This window comes from Opisthocomus hoazin, chromosome Z, assembly GCF_030867145.1.
Source record: "Opisthocomus hoazin isolate bOpiHoa1 chromosome Z, bOpiHoa1.hap1, whole genome shotgun sequence".
NCBI classification, from domain to species: domain Eukaryota; kingdom Metazoa; phylum Chordata; class Aves; order Opisthocomiformes; family Opisthocomidae; genus Opisthocomus; species Opisthocomus hoazin.
Genome location: NC_134454.1, coordinates 88,434,620 through 88,458,372, shown reverse-complemented (window position 1 = coordinate 88,458,372; position 23,753 = coordinate 88,434,620). Strand labels below are relative to the sequence as shown.

Below are 23,753 nucleotides of genomic sequence, written 5' to 3'. Positions count from 1 at the left end.
CCAGATTCTAAGTCCTTGATTTACCCTGCATCCCCCCTTGTGCAGCCATTTACCAGCTTTGTGCAGCGTTAACTCCCTGGAAGCGCAGATCCGGCGCGAATGACACGAAACGCTCGCTTCCCGTTCCTCCTCGTGGGCACTACGCAGGGGAGCACATGCTCGCGCAGATGGAAATCGCTGCCTCCTGCAGCAACACGCAGCTGAGCGCCGCGCTCAGCGCTCACGGGAAAGAGCGCTCTGAGCACTGACTTCAGCAGATATTTCCATCCGTGCCTCTGCAAAAAGAGGAGTTAAGGAGACAAAAAGCTGCATTTTTTTAACCAAGAAGACAGCAAATTAACAGGAATAAAGAGCATTTTAGCTGCGTGCTTGGGTCCCCGGCAGGCACAGACCCCAGCTCCCCGGGGACCCTGCGCATCGCTGCCTTTCCTCTTCCCAGCAGCACGGTCGCGCAGTTCCTCAGCCCTGTTCACACCGGGCTCGTGCCACGTTGCTTTCTTGCTGTTGACGGCATCTTCCCCGTCCTCCAACCCCGCCACTGCGCACAGGGCGACAGGATTCAGTTCGATTTCTGACCGTCAGGGCCAAATTCAGCAGACGTTTCTTTCCACCTCCGCCCAAGACATTTACCACATCGTATCAGACTATTGCAAACATTAAGTTCTGTATTTTGTCTAGACCGGGCTGAGGTGGTAACTTTGCTCACCGAATACGTATTTGTGAACCGCTTCTCCCATTCCTTACGGCTCCCGCTGTGTCCGGGGGTAGAGAGGAACGGGTGTGAAAGCACAGACCGGGCCAGTCCCGAGGAGAACAGATTACGGCTGCGGGAAGAGTGCGATTCCTTTCTCATGTATCAGGTCATTAAATTTGTGTTACCTCCATTTTGTTTCCTTGTTTGCAGAAGCTGAAATACCAGAGAAGCCGACTTTTGGAAGAGTGCAAGTTCGCACTGGAAAGCTGCACATGAACTGTATTTTAGAGAAGCACTACACGAAACCATCTGGCAGGACTGTCAGAATCACTTGGCGAGATCTTGCGCTGTCGCCAACCCTACGCTGACGAAAGGTACAGGCAGCACCAGCCTGAGAGAAATCGGTGAACAGAGAGCAGAAGATAGTCGTCTTCGGAGGCAACTCCCGGAGACAAACGTTTTATCCCCAAAACACTTTGGAAACACCAAAGACTCTTTCAAGAGAGGAGACAGGAATGCCCTGAGCACATGGGATGCCAGGGAATTACGATTTTCCAGCTGTCAAGTCAGTTTTCGTTGCTCTAGCTCTGCTCCAGCCTTTAAATCTGCTCGTGAGGATTCTGTGCCTGGCCAGAAGGTCCCATAGAGCTGCCACAGCTGCCTGTTTCCTGACCCGACTTTCACAATCCAAAGTCCTGCTAATTTGAAGTAAGGAATCATACATTTTGAAGTTTTAAAGAATCGCTAAGATAGGGTCTCTCGTCCTTCCTTGATTATAACAATAGTTGAAACACTAGACACCTGTGCCTCAGTCTTGTTTGCCCATCAAGTCCCTTCTTAAGCCTGCCATAACTGTCCTGTGTAGTTCAACCTCTCCTGACAGCAAGGCATTCACTTGGACATGGCTCTTCTGGGTCCCTTTCAGGCTCTTTTTGCTTCATCCCCACACTTTTAAAATTAAAGCCGTGTAACGGCAAAGCAAATCGCAGAGGAAGAAGACTCAATCTGCTGTAAATACTGCATAGCCCCATGATCAACGGACCAACCTCCCTCCAGGGATGCCCACGCAAGGGGATCTCGCCTGGTGTGGGCTGGAGAGCTGAGGAGTCGGACGGTCAGAGCAGAGCAGGAGAAACCAGAAGTTAGGCTGCTGGACACTCTGGAGCAAGACACCGGGAAATGTCAAAACCAAACATGAAATAAAGGGCAAGGCAGTGTAACTGCTTTATGAAGAGATTTCTTTTTGTTTAATAGAAAGTTGCAAGTCCTGAATCTTGAAAAACTCTTCAGAGTACATGAAGCTAGGCCAAAAAAGAAAAAAATGACCTGATGATCCATGGACTCAAGCCTCTACACTTTATTTAACTTCAAATAAGCTTCGCAAGAAACAGATGGACTCATCTGACACCTATGGAAATTGATTTCGCACATCCTCCTATGCTGTGTGTTTACCTGTACACAAAATAATTTCCATACGATGCAGAGTAGAGACCTCGGCTTGGATCACAACATCCCAGAGAAAAAGACCAAAACCTCCCCCCAAAACAACCACACATACAAAAGAGAATCGAGGTTTATAAAGCACTCACCAGGACCTCTTTATTGAGAAGTTCAAAGTTCATTCAGGGCCTTTTGCTCATTAAACTGTCACCTTAACACTGACAAGGTACAAGAGGAGGTATTTTACATTAGGCATTAGGATAACAGCAGGTACAGGCTCGCAGAAGAAAACCACCGTAACTCCTCTTTTCAAAACTGTTTTGATTACTTGCAGAGTTGATATTTTCCAGAGTAGAATTATTATGATACTTACTACACTAATAAGACATTTGAAAGCAATCTTCTATAATAAAAACCATGACGAGTTTAACCAGCATTTTCAAAGTGAAAGTCAATATTTTCACGCAAAAAAAACCCTGCTGCTCTACTCTTTCAGTCTAATGGGTTCTCTAAGGGAAAAATCTGGCTGCATGATAAAATATGAAAACCACATGGCTAACAGAACTACCAATCAGCAATCTGAAAGTGTTTAAACCACCTCTGATCTTCCTGTTCAAGCGATGCAGAAAACTCCAAAACATACAATTAGGAGAAGAAAAAGATTAAGCAAAGGAAATCTGGAAATTGGTTTGAGGGGTTTAAAAAAAGAATCAAATGCTTCCTTTGAGTAGCTACAGTCTTAAACACAGCCTCCAACTCATAAACACAAAAGGAACTTTATTAACATGCAGAGAATTTAACTTTCAAGTGCTGACCTGAAAATGTGGTTAAAACTGCCTGTGACCACAGGTGCGCCAATTGCCTATCTGCTTCGCATTTGTAATTTACCAGAAGACAGTAGCTCCTTTCAAGCTTTCAAAACAAAACTCGAATACTTCAAGGCCGTTCGATATTGCCACTCCTAGTTTAGGACAGAGGTCTGAAAACACACTTCTTGCTCCCCACTACTGCCTTTTAGAAAACAAGAGAGCTGGATAGGAACGCCCACACGTAAAACCTCTCTGCAGACAACAAAACCTCTCTGCGTCTCAAAATACTTCTGCCCTCTGTATCTTGGGTAAGCAGAATCCAGAGAGCTCATTAGCAGATGATGTATCGGACAAGTTTTGAGGCACGAACTTCTCTCACTCTCTGGCAGTGGCGCAGGATATTGAGGATGCTATGGAAGCGCTTATCCATTTTCAGTTGGGTGAACTCTTTAATGTCAGCCTCCACAATAAAAAATTCACCTGGAAAACAAATAAAGACTTTGCTATAGAAATTTTTATGTTGTAGGATATGCTTAACATTTCACAAGTGACAATACAACCTCTTCTTAACAATTCCCCACACTGATGAAAAAATACGATTGGCAGTAGGAAGGCCTCACACTGATTCAGGAACTTCGTTCCACTTTCTAAATTTGTCACCAGAAAGAAGAACTGCCAGCCTTCCCATTAAGTTCAACTTGCCTGCATCGCCCACAGGCCCCCTGCAGCGAGCTCCGTCTGCTGCCAGCTGCGCCTGCTAACATCTCACAAACAATTCACACTCCTCTATCCGGGTATCAAGTCTGCAGCAGTCCCAAACACCACCAAGGGCCAGACACCAGACGTTCCACAGATGTGCCAGAAGATGGGGATAGCAGAGAGTCAACTGACAGCACGGCTTGAAGTGCCATGATGCCTAGCAGTAAACTTCTCTTTGAGGCCTGGCTTATGGGCGTTCTGCTGTTAGTGACACCCAAAGCACTCACCCGACCAAAACCAAAGAGATGCTCAGCGTCTGCTTAAAGATCACACCACAGTTTCACAAAGAAAGGCATCGTGCTTCAGCGTTTCCATCACAGAACACGGTTGAGCAGCAGTGCAATTTGAATCCCAAGTAACTGCTTTGTGACGTCCGAAATCAGCTGTGGCCTGATGACGTTCTCTCAGCAGGCACTGAAGTTCTTGAACTGGCCCTCCACAAACAAAAGCAAGTAGCCCTGCATACACCAGGAGCTATGCAGCCCCACCATTCCCTTGCCTGCCATCAGATTTGGAAAAAAATAATTCTTTGTTAATTAAGAAACTACAAGAAGATGACTAACCACTTGGAAAAGCATCCTTCCCGTGTCTCTCTAAGAAAATGGCATGGGCAAGTCCTGCACCAGAGCTGGCAGCCCATCCCTTATTGTAGTTGATGCTTCTAAAAGGAAACTCTCATTATCAAGTGCTTATAAGAAACCAAGGCCTTGACTGGAGTTAAAGCATTTATAATGCCTGCAACAGAACCCCAAGAGAAAGTACCCACAAGCTGATAGCAGATGCGAGGAAGGAAGGAAGGAGTTATTCTAAGCACTCCATAGCTACATTCGCTAGCTGTGATTTCATATTTAGTCTTTATGCACTGCTCAGATAGGAGATAATTATAGATCTAGTAAAATGATTGTACCTTGAATACTTCCTGTAACATGGCATAAGGTTTTAGCTATGCATCTTCACAAAACCTTAAGGATGAAAAGCAATCTGGAGCCAGGAACATGCTAATTAAGGTATAAGAAAGAAAAGTCCAATTATCTTTAAGGAGACTAAGCGGAAGGAAAAATATATTCTTCTGTAGTACCATGCTTCCAAGTCTTATGAGAAAGAAGTCGCAGGGCTAGGGGTCTTATAGCTTGGAAAAAGACGATAGCATTCTCCCTCCTCCTTTTACCCTTAAAGTAAGGCAGAAGCAGCATCATCTTAAATAAGACGGAGCACCCCTTCTTTCTATTAAGTTATTGGAGAATCCTTCCAGTTTAACTGAGAAGAAAGCAGCTGATGCTAGCTGGAAAGCCAAAGCTGCCAGGAAAGCTTTTATTTGTTTATTAAACAAGTACAATGTAGCTTTACACAGGCAAATCTGTGTTTTTATATAAACTTTTCACCTTTAAATTTCACCTTATGAGTGATCTAACAGGACACACACGCCAAGGACATGACAGCCATTAGAATTGAAGTCCCAGAGCGCCACTTATAAGTGTAGCATTCCCCAAAATACTGCTCAAAGCTGAAGAATGACAGGCCATGTTTTCTCACAGACTGGGCCATTTTGAGAGTTGGTAACACAGGTGCCTAACTGAAAGTAGAATCTTCCAGAGACAACTGTCAAAAGCTGGAAGTCTTCCCCCAAACAGGGACTATACTGGAATCTGAACAGAGCTCGCATCATTGCCACATTCACCCATAGATGAGAAGTGGAAAGTTTGTTTACTAGGAAAAGGAAAAACCCACAGAACTGCTTAAAATACAACTACAGTTGGCTAGAGACCATTTGCAATTTCCACTGATAGGGCAATTAGGAACCCAGGGATAATCCGCAGACCGGTTTCGCAGTCTGTTATATCCAGGGGAGCATCAGAATGTCCCGAATCCGTGCAGAATATTATTTCTTCTTATATTTGCCCAGAATTCAGAGCAGCAACATTCAGCACAGCAGGATCTTGTTTACGCAGAACCAGAGCTGGCTAAAGGGCAGTGGTTTGGTTGGAAACAGTAGGTTCCTCCACTAAATAACTAGCTAAACTAACAGAATCACCCTTCTGGCTGGGAAATTACCCTGATAAACCAGGCAGCATCTTTTCTCAGTCTGGAAATCAGAGGAAGAGGTCAGCTGGCAATCAGCCCAGTCTGAGAAACGGTGGGAATCCTAAGCAGAGAGACACTCACAGCAGAAATTTAAGCAAACAAATCAATGAATGCAGAACCTCATCCTGAAAAACGCAATGGATAAAGACATTTAATCATTTTGTGCTGGCCAGATAAGAACCACCTGACAGCCTGCCAGACCTTTTCTCTAGACTTTCTAGATGAGTAGCCACAACAAACAAAAACAAAACAAAACAAACCTACCATACACAGACTCTCTCTGATGCTAAGTGTCCTAGTTTCCTAACTGAACTTTCCAACATAAACAGGAAAATAAAGACTGTCTCTCAGATACCTTGAAGGAATTAAAAGCCTTAATTTTTCAGACTTTAAAGAAAATACTTTCTGGCAGAAAATTCTCTGAGACTAGTTGTAGTTTCTCAAATTGCTAGAATTCCGAGGCTGCTGTGGATCACAGTGCAGACTGAGCAGCATCCCAGGACTAGAAGGGCTGTTCTAGTATTTAGCCTCTTCTCTACAGCCATGGGCTCAAATTCCTTACCATCGTCCTGAGGACAGCAACAATTAAACCAAAATCTACTCTAAGTTAAAAATGATGAAGCAAGAATTTTAAGAAATCCCATATTAGTGTAAGCCATTGTTAGACCGAAGCAGAGCTTGTCTAGAAGAAACCCAAACTATCTGAGCCCAAAGCAGAAGCCAGTCACATGAAGTAGTCTGGCTGTGTGCCTTTAGCATGCTTTTATCGAAGTCCTTTACAACGCAGACTTTCATACAAGTTTATCCTATAGGTCTCAAAATAAAAAAATGCCAGGCACGTCCATCATATCAGAATTCCTTCCCTACACAAGAGCTGCATTTAGAATCTAGAAGTTGGTGATGTTATCACCCTATCATAAATACTGAGAGTCTTGATCAGCGACAAATCCGAAGGAAGGAAGGAAGAGTTGTAGTTTGTCATAAGGTGACCCCTGAGTACCCAGCGAATGCTTGGGGCAGAATGTTCTTGCATTTTGTCCAGGGCAGAAATCAAGAGGCAGGTGCCAAGGTGGTGTCAGAAAAATCACTTTCTTTCTGTGAGACAGAAGAGTTTGCTCTGTGCTTTATGTCTGAACTTGGAAACACGAGGGCATCCTAAGGACATCGCCAAGCTTGATATGTGCAGTGCAGCCCTCCAGGAATAATTACACACTTGTTCTCAAAAGGAAAGGAATGTTAAATAGGAGATTTTAATATTAGAGATTTACTGTGCCACATATCTTTGAAAAAACTAACCTGTAAGTACAGCTTGCTTTTAAATTGAGACACAGACATTTTGGTGCATTTTCACTCCCTCTATGCTTCTAGGAGGAGAAAACTTCTTAAGGTTATCACACAGCCCTGCCTCTTCCACAACGCCACCACAGCATGACTGATTAACCAGGTTTCCTAACTTCAGAACAGATTTTAAATAGTTCATGCCCATTCTAGCTTTAAAACCTGAAAACGCAGTTTATGCAGCTTGGTTATCAAACTAGGAGTTTCCAGAACTTGTAGTGATTCCAAATTAAACCCTTGCACACTCAATGTTTTTGCTACAACACACCATGAAAGTGACATGTTTTCAGTGAAAACATATAAAAAGTAACCAAATCAGTTATGGGAAAACTCTTCAGTCGCAACAATAACCCTTGTTGCTAAGCTATAGGAGTTTATCCAGAAGAGGTGACTGGATTTTACACTGACTATATCCAGAAGAGGTGACTGGATTTTACACTGACTACCCCATTCTGTAGAGTAATATGACATTTATATTCCTTATGGCCAAGCATCCGATCCGGAGATGAATCTGGTTTCTGTTCTCCTCTCCTTACATCAAGGGAGAGCCAGAACTTTCATTGCTCCAGGCTGTTCAAGCGTTGTTCGCCCCCCAAAGCGGACAGGAATTCTTCAAGGCCAAATCTGATTTAGGCTATGGCACCCCGTGCTGGGAAGGAAGGGAAAGCCCTGCTCAGTCTACAGATTATTAATTTTTTCCGGTTCCCCATCTGAGAATAAGCCATAGCAGGTTTTCTAAATTTTTTCAGGACTGATGGTTTTATAATACTCCCACAGGTCAGGCCATTCATTCCACCAACTATCAGAGTGGCTAGACAGACTATTTTCTGAGAATAAGATGCTGTACGTTACACTGTAACATGAAAGGCACGTACTGTCATTAGTGATTCAATATCTCGTCCAGTATTTTTGTACTTATATTACAATATCCAAGTCTTATGAGTTTGGTACTAACAAAGGAAAAAACAAAATACCTTTTGTATCCTTAGTTTCTTGTTCCAGGAACTGGTAGTAGAGATTTCTGACTGCTACATTCATAGACTTCAAAGGCTGATGCAAGATCTTGTACTTGCTCACCACAGCCTTGTTCATTTGTTGAACAACTGCATTAACCTGATCACATGTTAAACGGCCTCTCATATACCTACAAATAAAAATCAGTAACCAGAAAGTCAAAAACAAAGTTCTGTGCTTTCATCAGGCTTAATTGAACATGCTATTCCTAGTCAGAGGCAGTTTCTTCTGCTTTGTGTTAATGAATAAACATAGTAGTTAATTTTATTCATTTCCTTGCCTGTTTAATAATCTCAAAGGTAAAAAAGCCATGATAAATCCTAAACCAGAAAGATGAAACATTAGAAAGCTAAATCAAGCGGTAAAAAATATCCAGCGCTTAAGCTGCAGGGAGCCTTTAAAATGGAATAAAGGTTGCTTTTACAGCATACCACTTAAACTACAAACACCAAAAAACCAAGCAACTTGGCAGAAAACAACACAAGTCAAAACTGAAATTAAATGTTTCTGCTTAAGTGCAATTTGGTTTATATTATAAACATAAATAACCTGTGTGTGATCTTACAGCCATTCATTTGGGTTTTTTTAAGTACCACCAGTTTTGTGTTGTTTTCTCTATTTTATTGTGCAGCCTACTGAGCTATACAGACACAGTTCTGTACTGCCAACATCCTCTTCTGAACTTTCAGAGCATTCCATAAAACTAGTACTAAAATAATAAGATCTCTTGATAAAAGCCTGGAGGTACAGGAAGCACAGAAGACAAAAACTAAGTGATGTGGAAATATTAGAACAGTGGAATATCTGCAAGTAAGGCTATTCAGTATTTATAGATGTAAAGGCATGCATTCAAGGGAAAGGAAAGAGGCTACAAACTGAAAAGCCATTATATAAAAATGAAATCTGAAACTCATATGACAAGCAGTAAGCCAAATACATAACAAAACCATGAAAAAACACGGCAGTAAAATCCAGAGTAACCTTGCAACTTGGATTATCCTGTGATCACCATTCAGCCGCTACAACAAACCAAACCTGGCTGTTTGGTTCAGTATCAGTTGGCAGACGTGGGGAACAGAGAAAAGTGATACAATTCATTTTAAGAGCGAACGAGGTTCTTTAGGTCAGGACGTCAGGCGGCCAAAAGCTGTAGGACAGTAAAGACTGAAAAGATCAATGAATAGGAAATTCTTCCCTCATGTTAACCTGAATGGAAAAACTCAATCTTTGGAAAACACACAAAGAATTTAAAGCACAAGTAGCTAATCAATTACAAATTCGATATTCCAAACCAGAATGTCGGCAGGCAATCTACAACCTCCAACTAAAAACAAGTGCTCGCTGTACATTTTAATAACAGCCAGCCCCTGCCAGGGAAACAGGTCTACAGGGGGTGTGTAAATATTCCTGAAATCAAAGCAATTCCTCTAATTTCATACCTAATTCCCACCAAGTTACTTGTAGCCAGTTTTCAGCTTCATTGATATTTTTGATCAATCCAGATTCAAAGTTGGAGGTGCAGTCATTTTCATGAAAACGCTCTACTTGGCACCCATGACATCTTTTCAAACAAAAGCAGCACTACCACCCCTGAAACGCAGTTGCACTCAGCATAAACAAGTAACACAGCCTACAACCACAGAAGGGCTTTGCCTGTGTACATTAACTGCTATTTATTGCTCTATCTGCATCCCTTAGCCTATTTATAAAGTCACAAGAGAACGTGCAGAGCTATGAAGATTAAGGCCAGAGGTACAAAATACCTGTATTTAAGTCTCTATGCTCCTGCTGTCAGCAGAGATGCGGTGAATACACTTAATAAAGCCAAGAGAACACCTCAGCTCATCCTGACGCAGAAACAGAGAAGCGGGATTCGGTCACCTAAACCTCAGAATCGAGCGGTCTTTGAGAGGCCCTCGGGCATCCAAGACGCTCACGCGGGGCTAGCAGATGTGCTGGGGTTTACAGAAGATGCAGTAAGAGCTGGCAGTACATGCTAAAGCATCTCCTACTTAGACAACTGAAATAACACCATTAGCAGATGCAGGAGAGCTGTTTTCTGGTTTCACCAACCGTACTGACTAGACGTTCAGTGACAAGAGTGGGAGTGGGGGCACTCGGTGAGCATGGAGACACCTGCGTCAGCCACTTCAATGTAGGTGCCTTAATCTGAAACTAAAGTCTGTCAAAAGCAACTGGAATTTTTCTTCTGTGCACAACTGTAAGGATCATAAAAAACTCCAGCTGTTCCACAGTCTTCTCATGTTTCCATCCAGCCATGGCTAGAAAACCTATAAATGCTGACATTTATTTCAGTCCATACACTAATATAAAAATACGAAGCTGAGAAGTTCCATGCGAATCCATTTAATTTAGATTTAAAATAACTTTAAAATCTGCTTCCCTACACCAAAAGCAAAAACATTCAGGACTGAAAAAAACCCACGAGTGATGCAATTTCTCTTTTTAATCCACAGAAGCCCTTTTCAAAACAGTTTTTTCCATAGGTACGAAAACTAATGCACAGTGTTATGTTCTTCAAAGAAAATAACAACATCAATATATCACATCCATTCCACTGGAGAAGTGATAAACCTCCTCATGGCCAACTCTGCTCCCTCAAAATTGATTAGGGGAAAAGAAACATATATTCCCCGAAGTTACCACCTTCTGAGACTTTTGAGTTATAACGAACGTGCAGATTCTAAAAATATCTTAAGCGGTAAGAATTTCAGAGATAGGCTAAAGCAAGTATTTTCCTTTGCCTTGAATTCAAAGTTAACTGAGACATCTATTGCACAATTTCCTTTTTCTTTCTCCAAAAAGTGTCTTTTTGCAACAGATTTGAAGGCTAAGATAATTTGCAAGTTTCTTACTGTGCGAGAGCATTCTATTTGATCAAGGTGCTCCATATCTGCACCTTAACACAGCATGTGCCTTTTTTTAAATACCTGCTGCAGAGTTCTAAAAACATGCAGTCACTGAAGACTGCACATCCCTTTCAGCGCCCTAATGATGTTAGGGATAGATTCTCCTCCATGTTCAGCACAAAGAGGGTAAAAACCACCCAGATTTTTCAGTCTGCCGCAGCTGCAGTCGCAAGGGAGAGAAGAATGAGGCTCTTGGCAGATGCAAAACCCATGACACCCAGCTGGTACAGCATTTAGACATTTATGTGATGCATATGCACAGTTGTGCTTTATTAGGTCGCTCAGACAGGCTTGGCATAGGCGCAGTCCTGCGCTAGCACAGGCACGCTGTATTCCTTGTTACTATTAAGCATCAGTAGCATCCCTTGTTACTATGGCCAGCACGTATAAAGAGATCCCACATCAGAACCAGCGCTGACCTGGAGAACTGTGATATGAACCTAATGCTCATTTTTCTGAGAGACTAGGTTAGGTGTGAGAAAATTCGGGTCACAGACATTTGCTGCTTAGATTTGACTAAACAGTATGTGAAATAGCAAGCCTAGCGGGCTCACCCAATCTTGTATTACAACACTGCCAGGCAACAGGGAAAAAAAAAAGCCCCAGCAGATTAATAGATCTATTTAAATTCATGTAAATCTTCCTCCACAGAACAAGCATGCCTTTCCCATCTCAGCAGAAATATTTCTACAGCCCCACAAGCACAGCCTAAGACACAACCTTTCCATAAACCAGCAATTAACGTAAGAGAATCCAGCTGGCCTCTGTCCCCACAAACAGCAGGGCAAAACCTTCCACTTCCAAGGATAATGAAACACTTTAAGGGGCTATCAGGGAAGATCATAGCTTTAACTGGAGCTTAAAAGAACGTTTGGCTAGAATGGTCTATGTCTACTTCTCTTGCCTTAGCAGAGATAAAAACCAAAAAATTCCTGTGCTCCCGCTTTTACCTTTCCAAAATTTTATCAGAAGTACCCGAGGGAGTAAATCCACCAAATACTAGAAACCACCTGCAGAATAAAAATCCCAGGTGCATGCACTTTTAAGAAGTAACCAAGAGTTCTTTATCATTAGCTCAACATTATTTTTTTTTGATTGAGCAATTTGGTGGAAGAAAATGGACACTGCTCACCTGAAAATTTTGAAAGCAATAGGAAAGATGATTTGAAAGCCTCAAGTAAAACACAGACGAAACAAACCAAAAATTCATATCGAAACAAGTGTTGTCAGGGAACACACTGCATCTAGAGTCTAGATAACAATTTAGCTTTAGGCATCAACAGAATTTTCACGTTTTTGCAGAAATATTTGTCATTGTCCCCAAAATGTCATTTAAGAAAGTTATTCCTACATGACAGACTTCAGACAAGGATATCTATTAATCATGTCCTGATGGTAGGGGAAGAAACCCACACCTTTCTATTCCAGAAATTTGGGATATTTCAGTGGGAGCTGTTTTTTGCTTTTAACAAGTCCTATTTCTTTTCCTGTATCAAAACAGATTGATAAGTCAAGACTTGAAGTTTTCAGAAACCAATAGACAGGGCAATAAAAACAGCACTACTAACCATTATTTTTCCTTTAAGCGTAACCATACCTTTCATCTTGTGAGATGATGGCTCTTTTTGTTTTTTTAAATGTCAGTTCTCAATACAAGAAAAGAACCCACCTATTAGCTAATATATTTCTGTTCATACAATTAAAGTGACTTTAGAGATAAGAGGTTTGGGTTTCAACTGATCAGTTCTGATCTTCCCAACATATACATAAAAAAAGAACCTAATTAGCTCTATTCATTTCATTTGCAGGTTTGCTGGCATTGCATAGAAACTATTTGGAGCCATCATCACAACGTTTCATCCTGTGGAACATTTAAAATTTCAAAATATCTGTCAGTCTCAGTCCTGCAACAGCTCACCTTCCCACACCTACGTTCGCCACCCATGGCAGGATCTAAGAAAAGCCATGCTTACTTACCTAGGAACACTTTCAAATTCTTCTGCAGTTATTAAGGGTGCTTCCTTAATAGGTCTCAGCTCTTTTGTAGGTTTCTTTGCATGTTTGGGTTCTACAACTTCTGTTTGCTCTTCACATTTCACAGTTTGCTTGGTGACACTGGAAATTGAATGAATATTAAGTATATAAATAGCAGGTAAGTAGTAAGGAGAATACTGTATTACCAAGTCTGCTTACTCACAGACCTAAGTTGCAACACATCTGTTAGGCTGGATGAACACAATTCATGATCTTGCCCAAACGAAAAATAAATAAAGAAAGCCTGCTCCATTTCAAATTGCATATTTTAGCTGACTTCATTACAGCTCTTCATTTCTCTGTGAGAGAGGCTGCTAGCAGGTGAATTGGAAGCAGTCCAAAGGCAGCACAGAGCAGTTCAGAATTCAGTGTACCATTACATTTCACAGAACATGAGGCCTCGCTTTTTATCAGATGAACCAAAGCACAGATCTGCAGCCTAACAAGCAGATTTGAAATACTTCACAGCTCTTTGAAACAAGTTCAAATCTTGGGAAGGCTGACTCATCCATTAATCTTTTGAAGCAAAGAAATTGAACACCATCCAGCATGCTGGGATTTTTTTAAATATATATTTTATTTTAGACCAGATCCCAAAAGCTGAGGAATTTCCTGCTTTGAGTGATTATTACAGCATTATTTTTATAAATTCACCCTTCCTCCAAACCCTCAGCTTAGATGCTCAAACATGAAGGTATTTGCCAGCGACCCACCTAGCTGCTCTCTGACTCCTCGGCAGGAGGACAAAGAGGACGCATCTGGCCAAATTCACCGTCATTGGAATACAAGAACATTACGGGGCTGTGACACGCAACAGGAATAACTACCGCAGCACTGAGCTGATCTAACCTTCCCACAAAAGAGATCTTTCTTTGACGTGGGGCCCCACAGCAGTGCCCTGTTGACCTGAGGGCTGGGATTTGACGCGTCACTTGATGTGACACCCCCAAACCTAGCATCCCATTTTCCAGGGAAGACGGCTGCAGCGCGGAGGACAGCGAGTGCCACCTGCAGGACTCCCAAACAGCCTGGTCTATGACACAGCGACAGGGGAAGCTCTGCTCCCTGCCATGCCACAATGCAGAGCCCTTCTGAAATGCTGGACACCAATAGCTAAACTAATTCAGATGTAAACATCTGAAAAACAAGGTGAGGCCCTGCATAAAACTACTCCTAGCACTCTAGCTAGCACTAGTTGCATGGAATGTCAGCGAGGAAGAGGGAAAAGGAAGGGTGGGGATTTTTGGTTGGTGTTGGAGGGGGGTTTGGAATAGAAGGATAAACATAAGGACCGAAAGAGGCGAGTTTGCATCCTAAAACTTCCCTCCTCCTGCACACTCCATTCTCCTGCCATCCTCCTCACTGCAACAAATCTCTAATCTTTTCTAGATCATTCCCCACCTGCAGGTACTTCTGCCTTGGGTTCCCACCCAGTACCTTGCCTGCACGTCGCTGCAGTGAGATGGTACACATACAGCGCTCTGCTCACCTGGACCATGAAAAGTGAGAACTGTAGCTCATATTAAAAATCTGGCTTTAGCATAGCAAGAAACTGCTCTCTCCGTGAACACCTGGAACACACAGGGCTTAGGCACATTGAATTTGCTTTTTATTTTGGTGCGATTCCTCTGGTAGATAAGAACATCAAACCCATGCACGCAGGAGAAAAACAACAGCTAAAGCCACGAGTTGTTCAATCTGTCTGCGTGGGTGTTCTCATTCTCTCAGATTTGAAGGCCTGTCTCACCGGTGTTCAAGTGCTCACTCTGCTTTCTGCATTACTTCTCTCGTGATATTCACTCAACAGACAGTTAGTACTCAGCTCCCCAAGCATTTTGGAACAGGGGAACAGAAACAGAGAAGGTCAATGGAGAAAGGGTTGCGGAAGAAGAAGACCCATTGACAGTGATACAGATGGATTCTGACCAGTTACAGTCTGTCTGGTGCTTGCGTGATCCTCCACTGCACAACACAGTGAATACTGAGAAGTGACAACATGGGGACAACGGAGAAGTGGTGCTTCGACAAACAGCATTAACATACAGCGTATTACTCCTCTGGAAACACCCACACACAAACTGACACTGACAGAACAGCAGTTGTAAGCTGACAGCATAATCTGTAGAAAATCATTATTATTCTAACGCTAAGTTTTAACATGCGTGGTTCTGTCTAGCAAGGGAAGGACCAGCTAAACTTGTATCACAATTAACTTCTTAATCAAAAGCAGGACAAGATCAGAAGGGAAACCAGCATCCCAAAGAATCTCTTTGACATCAGAGGCGACACAATCACTAAACAAGCCTCATTTGCATCTAAACAATTTCCAGGAGCTACCATAAACTTAAGCCAAAGTTGTTCCTCAATTAATGACGTTATGAAAGGAAGGCTGAACAACAGTGATAATTTCTGAAGAACTTCCATTCTTTCACACTCAAAAATAATTCTGCAACTTCCAAATCGAAAAAGAAATTGAAAAAGAACAAGACATCCCTAAACACATTTTAGGAGGCCATTTCCTAAACGGAAGGTTCGTGTCTGAAGGATAGCATTTAGAAAAAAGCTTCTGCAGAAGTTATCTCTTTACCAGCTAAGACTAGTCCAAGTTTCAATACAAGCAGTACCTACACAGATAAGAATATTGCTACACGCAATCTAAAATTACAGTACATTCTCTTCTGTAACTTTGTTTCAACATCCTTAACCTTTTACTTTGCTGGAATACGCCCGTAATATTTTCAGCCTGAGGCTTGTCTGCCATTAGGAGCAAGACCAGGTAAAGCTGATAGATTCAGGGCATATATCGGAAGCACTGAATTCAAATAGACTGACGCGTTGCCTTCTGACAAGCTACGAGGGTGGAAAACAAGTTCTGGGATCTCCAGATATCAGACACCAGAAGAGACCCCCATCTGGCATACCCTAACATCGCTCAAAATCAAAAAGCAATTCCAACAGGCCAGAGAAAGAGCTGACCACTCTGAGAAACCTAGTCAGAGTTATGATGTCTTAGAAGCCTTTTGAATAGTAGCAAATGTTTCACATACTTGTGTCTCATTCTCTCACTTGAGCTACTTTATTACGAACAGCTTCTTAGTACAGCCCTCTCACAGGCAGGTGGGTGTCATCGCTAGCTAAAATAAATGCCAGGCTGCTGAAGGGAAAGGAGCATAAAAAAATACCACAATCCTCCTTCAAATCCCCACAGAAAGATGATCGAGTTACAGGATTTTGTTTTTGAACTATATTTGGAAGGACAGTGTTGAACTTTGGTTCTAGTGACCCAGCATTTGGATCATCAACCCACCCTTCAGTCCTTGGGCACTGCAGCTATCACATCAGTGTGTTTGCAATTCTAAAGGAAGGAATGCTCAGATTTATCGAAGAACTAGCTTTCTACTATAACGTCACACCGGCCACTGTAAGCTTCCATCTGAACAGCTTGGTACTTTATAGGCTTTACCTGGGGATTTTTGAGGGTGCTAGCACAAGCCTGGTGGTGATCAGGCAAGAGCAAAACTCCAGAATCCATACATGTAACAACCTTGGCTCCTAAACTACACGGTAAAAGGGGTGGAGATGCAGTACTGCAGCTGGACACTACCACGAGCAGCTCAACACTTCCACGCTTGTGTACCACGTACCAGCTCTGAGTTGGTTTAGGCAGATGCGGAGGAATGTTTTCACGGAGGTCTTGTGCTTCATTTTGATCTCTCTCAGCAGACTTTTGGAGCTCCTGAAATTAACGTTAGACTTCATCAGAAATCTGAATCTTAATGTTAAGCTAGTAAAACTAGTTTGCTATGAGGGCAATGCTAAAATAATTTTTTAACTTATGAGGTGTTCTTTGCTCTTACCCCACCATTTTACATCTTTACCCTCTGATTTCCCCAAAAGCAACTAGCAAAGGTCAGAAAAACAAAGCTAAGAGTGAGAAAACATAAGCTTGTCTGTCGTTGCCCTCAAAGCATCAGGGAAATTTGAGTGGGCAAGAAGTAAACCTGTAACAGAATCACAGAATAGTAGGGGTTGGAAGGGACCACTGTGGGTCATCTAGTCCAACCCTCCTGCTGAAGCAGGGTCACCTACAGCAGGCTGCACGGGACCTTGTCCAGGCGGGTCTTGAATATCTCCAGAGAAGGAGACTCCACAACCTCCCTGGACAGCCTGGGCCAGGGCTCCGTCACCCTCAGAGGGAAGAAGTTCTTCCTCGTGTTCAGACGGAACTTCCTGTGCCTCAGTTTGTGCCCGTTGTCCCTTGTCCTGTTGCTGGGCACAACAATATACCCTAGTAGGTCTGGGTGGTGGCGATGAAGAGACGCTACAGGAAACCCGTTTACATTCCCCAAACAACACTTTCACAAATCACTTGACACACAAAAGCACTGCAAACACAGGCTAAAAGAACAGATATACTCTAATGGAATAGTTTTCATAGCTATTGCAAGGATATAAAAACAGAACTGCTCTTTGGATCACAGTATCTATTATGATAAAGACATTCTTTCAACGTATAAACCTTGAAAAATAATTTTTTTAATGTTCACTATACTGGAGAGCTGCTTAATAAACAACCAGTTAGCCTGTTCTGAGTCTCAGGTTCACATATAAGCACATGCATCCAAACATATCACTTGGGATCTATAAGCACATGCATCCAAATATATCACTTGGGATCTAGAAAAGAACAACTATGCACTTCTTAAAGATTCCTTTGACTCTTTCAATATTTTATGAAAAGAAAAAAAAGATTACTTTTAGCAAATTCTTCAGTTTTTCTTGCTGTTCAATTTCCGCTTCCATTTTATTGAGGAGGTCATGCACGAGAACAATCTCATATCTTATCTTACACAGCATAGAGTTGTAGGATAGTTCTTGACCTGTCAAAGAAAGAACGTTAAGCCCAAAAAACCTCCACAACAAAACCAAAAATCCCATTTGCCTCCCTGCCGCAAGCAGTGATTATCTGCTAACTCTGTGCTCCCCAACCACCCCATCTTGCCAGGAGAAGCAGCAATATTTGCTAGTCAAACAGTCGATCTCCTACTCCATGCAGCCAACAGAGTTCAAAGCTGCTGAGGCATAAAGGCCCCTCTCCAGCACGAGGCTGGAAAGCGCTAAGCTGTACCCACCACTGCTGCAGCTTGCAGGTGGAGGACACAGCTTTTAAACGCAGCCTGGCTTTCACAACCGCTTGGCTGGAGCACTCTGTTCTGCTTTGCGATCTCCCCCCGTTTAGGGTTATCATTCCTCTTCAAACAGGAGGTTAGCCTAGATGACCAGACGAACCTCCCAACCAACATTTCTATGATCCTACGCAATGTCTATTTGTGCCTAGCAAACAGTAAGAGATAAACGTAAAACATTCAGATCAATTTCAGTATCTCAGTTTAATTAATGCCCACTGCGTGTGTACACCACAGTCAGGCGCCCCTGGAATGCCAGGACAAGGCACCTGTATAAGCCTCCATCTGTGCCTTCACACACTTTGTTAATCAGGCTTAACATACTCACCAAGATATTTTTCCTTCTCTCATCTGGAGCTTTCCCCACCAAGTATACAGAATATAGGGTGCATTAAGCACCAGTCTCCAAGTCCCTCAGAGCAGCATACTTCACGTAGCTCATGCTCTCTGCTTGGCACCTGGTTCCCTGGTAAAGCTCCCATTTTGCCATTCTCACTCGCTTTTTATGTTATTGTTCTCTACATTTTATTTAATTTCCATTTCATGTTACGTTCCTCATCTAATTAGAGCACTCCCATTTTCTGCAAGGCGGTGCAAACCAAAACCCACTCTTAATTTCTTTTACCTATGCTTCTTAATTGAAGAGTCCTTTTAATAGTTGAAATCTTCTTATTGATGTGAAAGCATAAATCTTCCAGGTCCGAGGATGCCATGTTCCTCTATTGTCATACTGAGAAGAAAACAAAAAATGAATACAGTAATTTAAGCAAGACCTAAGCTGCAAACACTAAGCACGCAAGTAGAATTTTTAAACGGACCCTGACGGGTCAAAGCAGCAAAGGGAGCTTAAACGAAGCAGTAAATGTAATAACTACCTTTTGTTTTAGGATATTGGAAACAGGAGAGAAAGTACAAAATGACTGGCATAAGGCAAGACAAAGCAGTTTCCCTGAACTCTGGAGATAAACACAGCGTATCAGTACAATTATTCCTCATCAGACTGGGTAAATCTTTATTATACCATATATATATTTATTATATATATAAGTGTATTATTATTATAAATATATATTTTTTATATATTTGTATATTATGTATTAATATAAATATATAATTATCTTATATACATCTGTGTATTATGTCTTAATATAAATACATATTATATTGCATATTTATATATGTATATTTATTATATTGTATATTTATTATATATAATAAATATATTATGTTTTAGATATGTTATATATCTTTTATATTTATTATATTATAGCTATATATTAATGTCTTCTCTACTAAAGGAGCTGGAAACTTACCGCAATAAACAAGAAACATCTGGTTTATGTGAAGAACTGCTATCAGGCTCCCTCAGGGAGACTGGATCAGATGCTCAACACTGAAAGAGTTCTTTTAAAAATATCAGTGATTAAACAGCAGAAAAGGCACGCTTGCTCGCTAGCAGAGTAGGGAGGCACAAAAAGCAGCGTTATCTACCGGTTACTCCTGCGTAAGTACACTTACTAGCTCTATAACAGAAAATAACCGGTAAGAGGCGGCTGCCGAGAGGCCCCCGCCCGGCACAGGGCACCGGCCCTCCGCCCCTCGCCCTGCCCGCCCGCCCGCCCCTGTGCCCGCAGCTCCCTCAGGCGTGTCCTCCCCCCTCGCCAAACGCAGCTTTTCGCCTAAAGCCACCACCAACCAGCACACTGCTGAATTCGTTATTCGAGATTTGCCCGTTCCCCCACCTTCCCCGCCCCGATACAAACCGTTGCTGCCCGCGGCAGCCCCTGCCCTACCGGTTTCGCCTCACGTCCAGGCCCGGCGCGGGCGGCGAGTGGCGCGGGAAAACCCCGCCCGGCTCCCGGCGGCGCCGCTTTCGAACCCGCCGCGCCCGGACGGCGCTCGGAGTGCGCAGGCGCGGCGCACGCGCGGCAGGGAAGGCGGGAAGCGCTGAGGGGAGGGAGGGCTCCCCCCAGGGACCCGGCTGCCAGCAACAAACACCTCACAGCATGATGTGTTAATTGGTTATATAAATTAAGTTTATTTCGGCGTTCAACAGAAGACAAAGCTCTCAATAAAAATTAAGTCGCTTTTCAACATATACACACCCATACTGGTATGTCCCCTACAGAACATCGTCATAGGCCATTACTTTTTTTCTCAGGGGAAGGGAAATGATAAAAAGCTTACATTTTCCCCAAATTCCTTTTCTTCTAATTAACTACAGATATAAAGGTTGATTGCTAAGGATAGAATGCTTATCCCTCCAAATGACAGAAGGGATTGTAAGAAACATGAAACTATAACAAAAAAGCCTTATATTTTCTAGTTTTTAGTAGTCTTTAGTACTGTAACTCGTATTCCTGCATGCACAATTATCTAACGGTGTAACTGTTACACTGATCCCCGTTTTCTCACTAAGGAATGTAGTGGAAGGACATGGACACAAGCTATCACTTAGTCATTAGACAAAATAATCAAGTGAAACAAAAGTGGTCTTGGTTCCCAGCAAATAATTGGGATAATTGTGGGATAAAAGAGACTCCTAAATAATTCTACTCCAGACAGTTCGGCCTTGGGAGGGCAAAGGCGCCAAGCTACAGAGATAAGGAGGCACCAAAAGAGCAACCAGACCAGAGCCAAACAACCTGAAGGACACGATGGACGTGATCCTGGAACTGAGTCTGCACAGAAACAAAGGTCAATGAGCAAACAGCGTGATGAAGAGGATGGGCCTTCATCTTGGGATCCCCGAAGACCACCCAAAGATGCTAACAGACATGTGTGAAAGATATTTACATATGCTAATTAGTTCCTAGAAATAGAATGAATATTTACATGTGTAACTGTATTTAACCTGAAGCAACAGGGTGTCTGGTGCGCACGTTTGGAGGAGAGATCCCCTGTGTGCCCGGCGCTGCAATAAAGAATAGCTGCTTAACAGTGTACATTGTGCTGTTAGGTTTTCGAATCACAAAGAAAAAATAAGCAAATACACTGTTGCTTTTCCACAATTCCCTAATAAAGAATGGCTCGTGACTGCCTCCCTCCCCAACTCTAAAAGCAACAACAAAAAACCCCCTAAAGAACTGGAAAACACACAAATGAACTAAAGGAGGACCATTTTTAAAGCAGTGATGCAATCCAAGCAGTGACGGCAGCCAGCAGACCTTTCAGGAGACAGGAAAACGAGCAAACACGGAGCTGCGTGACGCTGCCAGACAACGGGTTATTGTTATTATTGTGACAAGAAAGCATCACCTTCGCATTTTTTGTGGTGAAAAGCGGTCAGTGTGGCAGCGGCGCAGGGACGGCCGCACTGACCCCTCCAGCAGCCCTGTCTACACAACCATGCCGAGCCAGCATGCCCTGCAGCTCCTGTCTCCCTCTCAACAGCTTTTGCAACTTCTACGTTGAACGGAGACGTATAGTCTGTTAGACAAACCGTAAAAGCATCGGCAAAAGGAGAAAAGAAATACTCAAAAGCCCTGCTTCATAAGCAAGTTTTAATGCCTAATAATAAAAAGAGACCAAAAAAAACAAGGCAGAGAGATATCCTGAGCCCAAAAGCTCGGAGCACACATCTCCTCCTAACCCGGGATTGTTCACATTTGCTCGCTGCTTCAAGAAAAAACTCAAATATCTGTTCTAGACTTTAAACACAGGGTTGTCTTGCACTAACAACCCCTGCAGTGAACTGAATTACAACATATGACTATAAGAAGGAGAGGTAAAAAAAAATTAGAAACGCCAGCAGATATAGACAAAAGGTATGCTAACTCCCCATGCTTATGAAGAATATTTGAACCTGACATTCAAAAGTTTGTTTTGCTGTTTAACCACGCTATGGGAATGATCTGAGCTTTGTGCAGACAACTGAAACCCATCCTGCAGTCTAAATCAGTTTAGTGATTAAAAAATAAGGTTTCTTCTGCACGTCCTAAGGGTAGAGGAAAGAAGTGCAGAAGAGAGATTCTTCCTGGAGTCACCGTTACACCATCTGGTGCTATCTGAAGTCACAAATCCGAATCTACAATAACCTTACAGAAAGCTGTGGTGCGCAAGATGAGGGTACGTTACTGTAGGGCACTGAATATTGAAACTGCAATTTCACGTCCCCTGCAAAAGACTTTCCCAAATCAATACACAATGCTCCTTCTGTTTCGTGTACATAAAATATTTAGCAAGAAGGTCATAAATTGTCCTTTAACGTTCATCTTTCCAAGTCTATTTTATCAGCAGGAAGCCAAAAAAGTGATCTTTGCATTTTATTAAGCAAACACCCCCGAGTAAAGAGGCTGATATCCACTGTCTTCTCTCTTGCACGTAAGCACGCAGACACTCAGCATGCCAAAGAACTGAAAAAAAAAAAAAAAAAGAGAGATTTACTTCTGCTGTATTTTGTTTCAGTCATCAGACCCAACAACTATATGTTAATTAAACCTTTTCACCATAGCAGGGACATTCTTTTTGTATTAAAAACACTTAGAAGAGACATCTGCAGAAAGTGATGATTTTTTTTTTTTTTGCACATCGATTTCCAATAATAGTTCCAGCTCCACTTTTCTCTCTTTGGTTTCTCCCATTAATTGACAAATCCGTATTAATTCCTAGTGATCTTATTGTGGGAAAATTTTCAGTGAAAGCGCGGGATTATTCTGGATTTAAAATGAGTTATGTGAAATATTTAAGCATATAAAATATGCAAATAAAGATAGAGAATATGCTAAGGCAATCTTTAGAGATGATCACAGGAGAGATCGTGATGGGATGGTTCATCATAAACAGAAACGGGACATGAAATGGGAGTGTAGAACTCATAGAGGGAAGGGAAATGATGGAAATGATGTCACCAAGCCATTTAAGCCAAGACCCGCCTGGACGCGGTCCTGTGCAGCCCGCTCTGGGTGACCCTGCTTTGGCAGGGAGTTGGACTAGATGACCCACAGAGGTCCCTTCGAACCCCTACCATTCTGTGATTCTGTGAGAACGGGTACAGGGAACAATGACAAACCACCAAGCTAAAATTTATGGGTCAAATCTTCGAAGAAATGCCTGTGCAACTTTATGATGTGCCTATTGCGAGGAGTTGGTTTTTGTTTTGTTGTTTGGTTTTGTTTTTTACTTTTTGCACCAGGGCTTTTCAAATCTAGTTTTCACCCACAAGATGATCTGGCTTCACATTTCATTTAATTCAATCTTGTAAGTCTATAAATAGCCCTGCTGGTTTCATTCCTAGTTATATTTCTAGTCTACCTTGACTCCAGGTCTCTAAGCACAAGACTATTCATTGGGTTATATCTAAAAAGAAACTTTGATGAGCAATTTTTAAAGTTCCAGTTAAATATAAAAAAGCTGGTTGTTTTAATAAAGAATTATAGATCTAAGCCTTTTAGCACACCCAGTTTTTTGTACTTCCTACCAAACAACCAAGATGGATTCTCCGTTGACTTGCCATCCCAAACGCCAT

At 42.3% G+C, this 23,753-nt stretch overlaps 2 protein-coding genes across 5 annotated transcripts in view; both read right to left on the bottom strand.

Moving 5' to 3' along the window:
• Window positions 1–2,261: 2,261 nt before the first annotated feature.
• On the bottom strand, window positions 2,262–20,163 carry LOC142358771 (SKA complex subunit 1-like). 3 transcript variants are annotated; one of them, XM_075410816.1, is made up of 8 exons: window positions 20,080–20,163; window positions 19,600–19,690; window positions 18,912–19,016; window positions 17,856–17,980; window positions 16,745–16,836; window positions 13,044–13,181; window positions 8,097–8,266; window positions 2,262–3,423 (listed from the first exon to the last, which is right to left on the bottom strand). In XM_075410816.1, the coding sequence occupies exons 3-8, from the start codon at window positions 18,997–18,999 to the stop codon at window positions 3,275–3,277; spliced, it is 762 nt and encodes a 253-aa protein (XP_075266931.1). In that variant the 5' UTR covers window positions 19,000–19,016; window positions 19,600–19,690; window positions 20,080–20,163; the 3' UTR covers window positions 2,262–3,274. The 3 variants fall into 3 exon arrangements, with proteins under 3 accessions (XP_075266931.1, XP_075266930.1, XP_075266932.1); XM_075410815.1 differs by lacking the exon at window positions 20,080–20,163 and having other exon boundaries at window positions 19,600–19,843; XM_075410817.1 differs by lacking the exons at window positions 18,912–19,016; window positions 19,600–19,690; window positions 20,080–20,163 and adding an exon at window positions 18,075–18,227.
• Window positions 20,164–20,300: 137 nt separating this feature from the next.
• Window positions 20,301–23,753, bottom strand: part of LOC142365745 (tetraspanin-36-like) — a 28,545-nt gene continuing 25,092 nt past the window's right edge. For both annotated transcript variants that reach the window (XM_075446947.1, XM_075446948.1), the window contains exon 7: window positions 20,301–22,641. In XM_075446947.1, the coding sequence (XP_075303062.1) occupies window positions 22,555–22,641 (87 nt within the window). In that variant the 3' untranslated portion in view covers window positions 20,301–22,554. The remainder of the gene's footprint in view (window positions 22,642–23,753) is intronic.

Excerpts from the sequence above, each read along its gene's own strand:
- LOC142358771 (XM_075410816.1), bottom strand. The coding sequence starts at position 18,999 with ATGGCATCCTCGGACCTGGAAGATTTATGCTTTCACATCAATAAGAAG. Across the intron at positions 17,981-18,911 it reads TCTTCAATTAAGAAGCATAG|GTCAAGAACTATCCTACAAC; the intron begins GTAAAAGAAATT and ends TTTCTTTGACAG. Across the intron at positions 13,182-16,744 it reads CCTAAACCAACTCAGAGCTG|TGTCACCAAGCAAACTGTGA; the intron begins GTACGTGGTACA and ends TTCAATTTCCAG.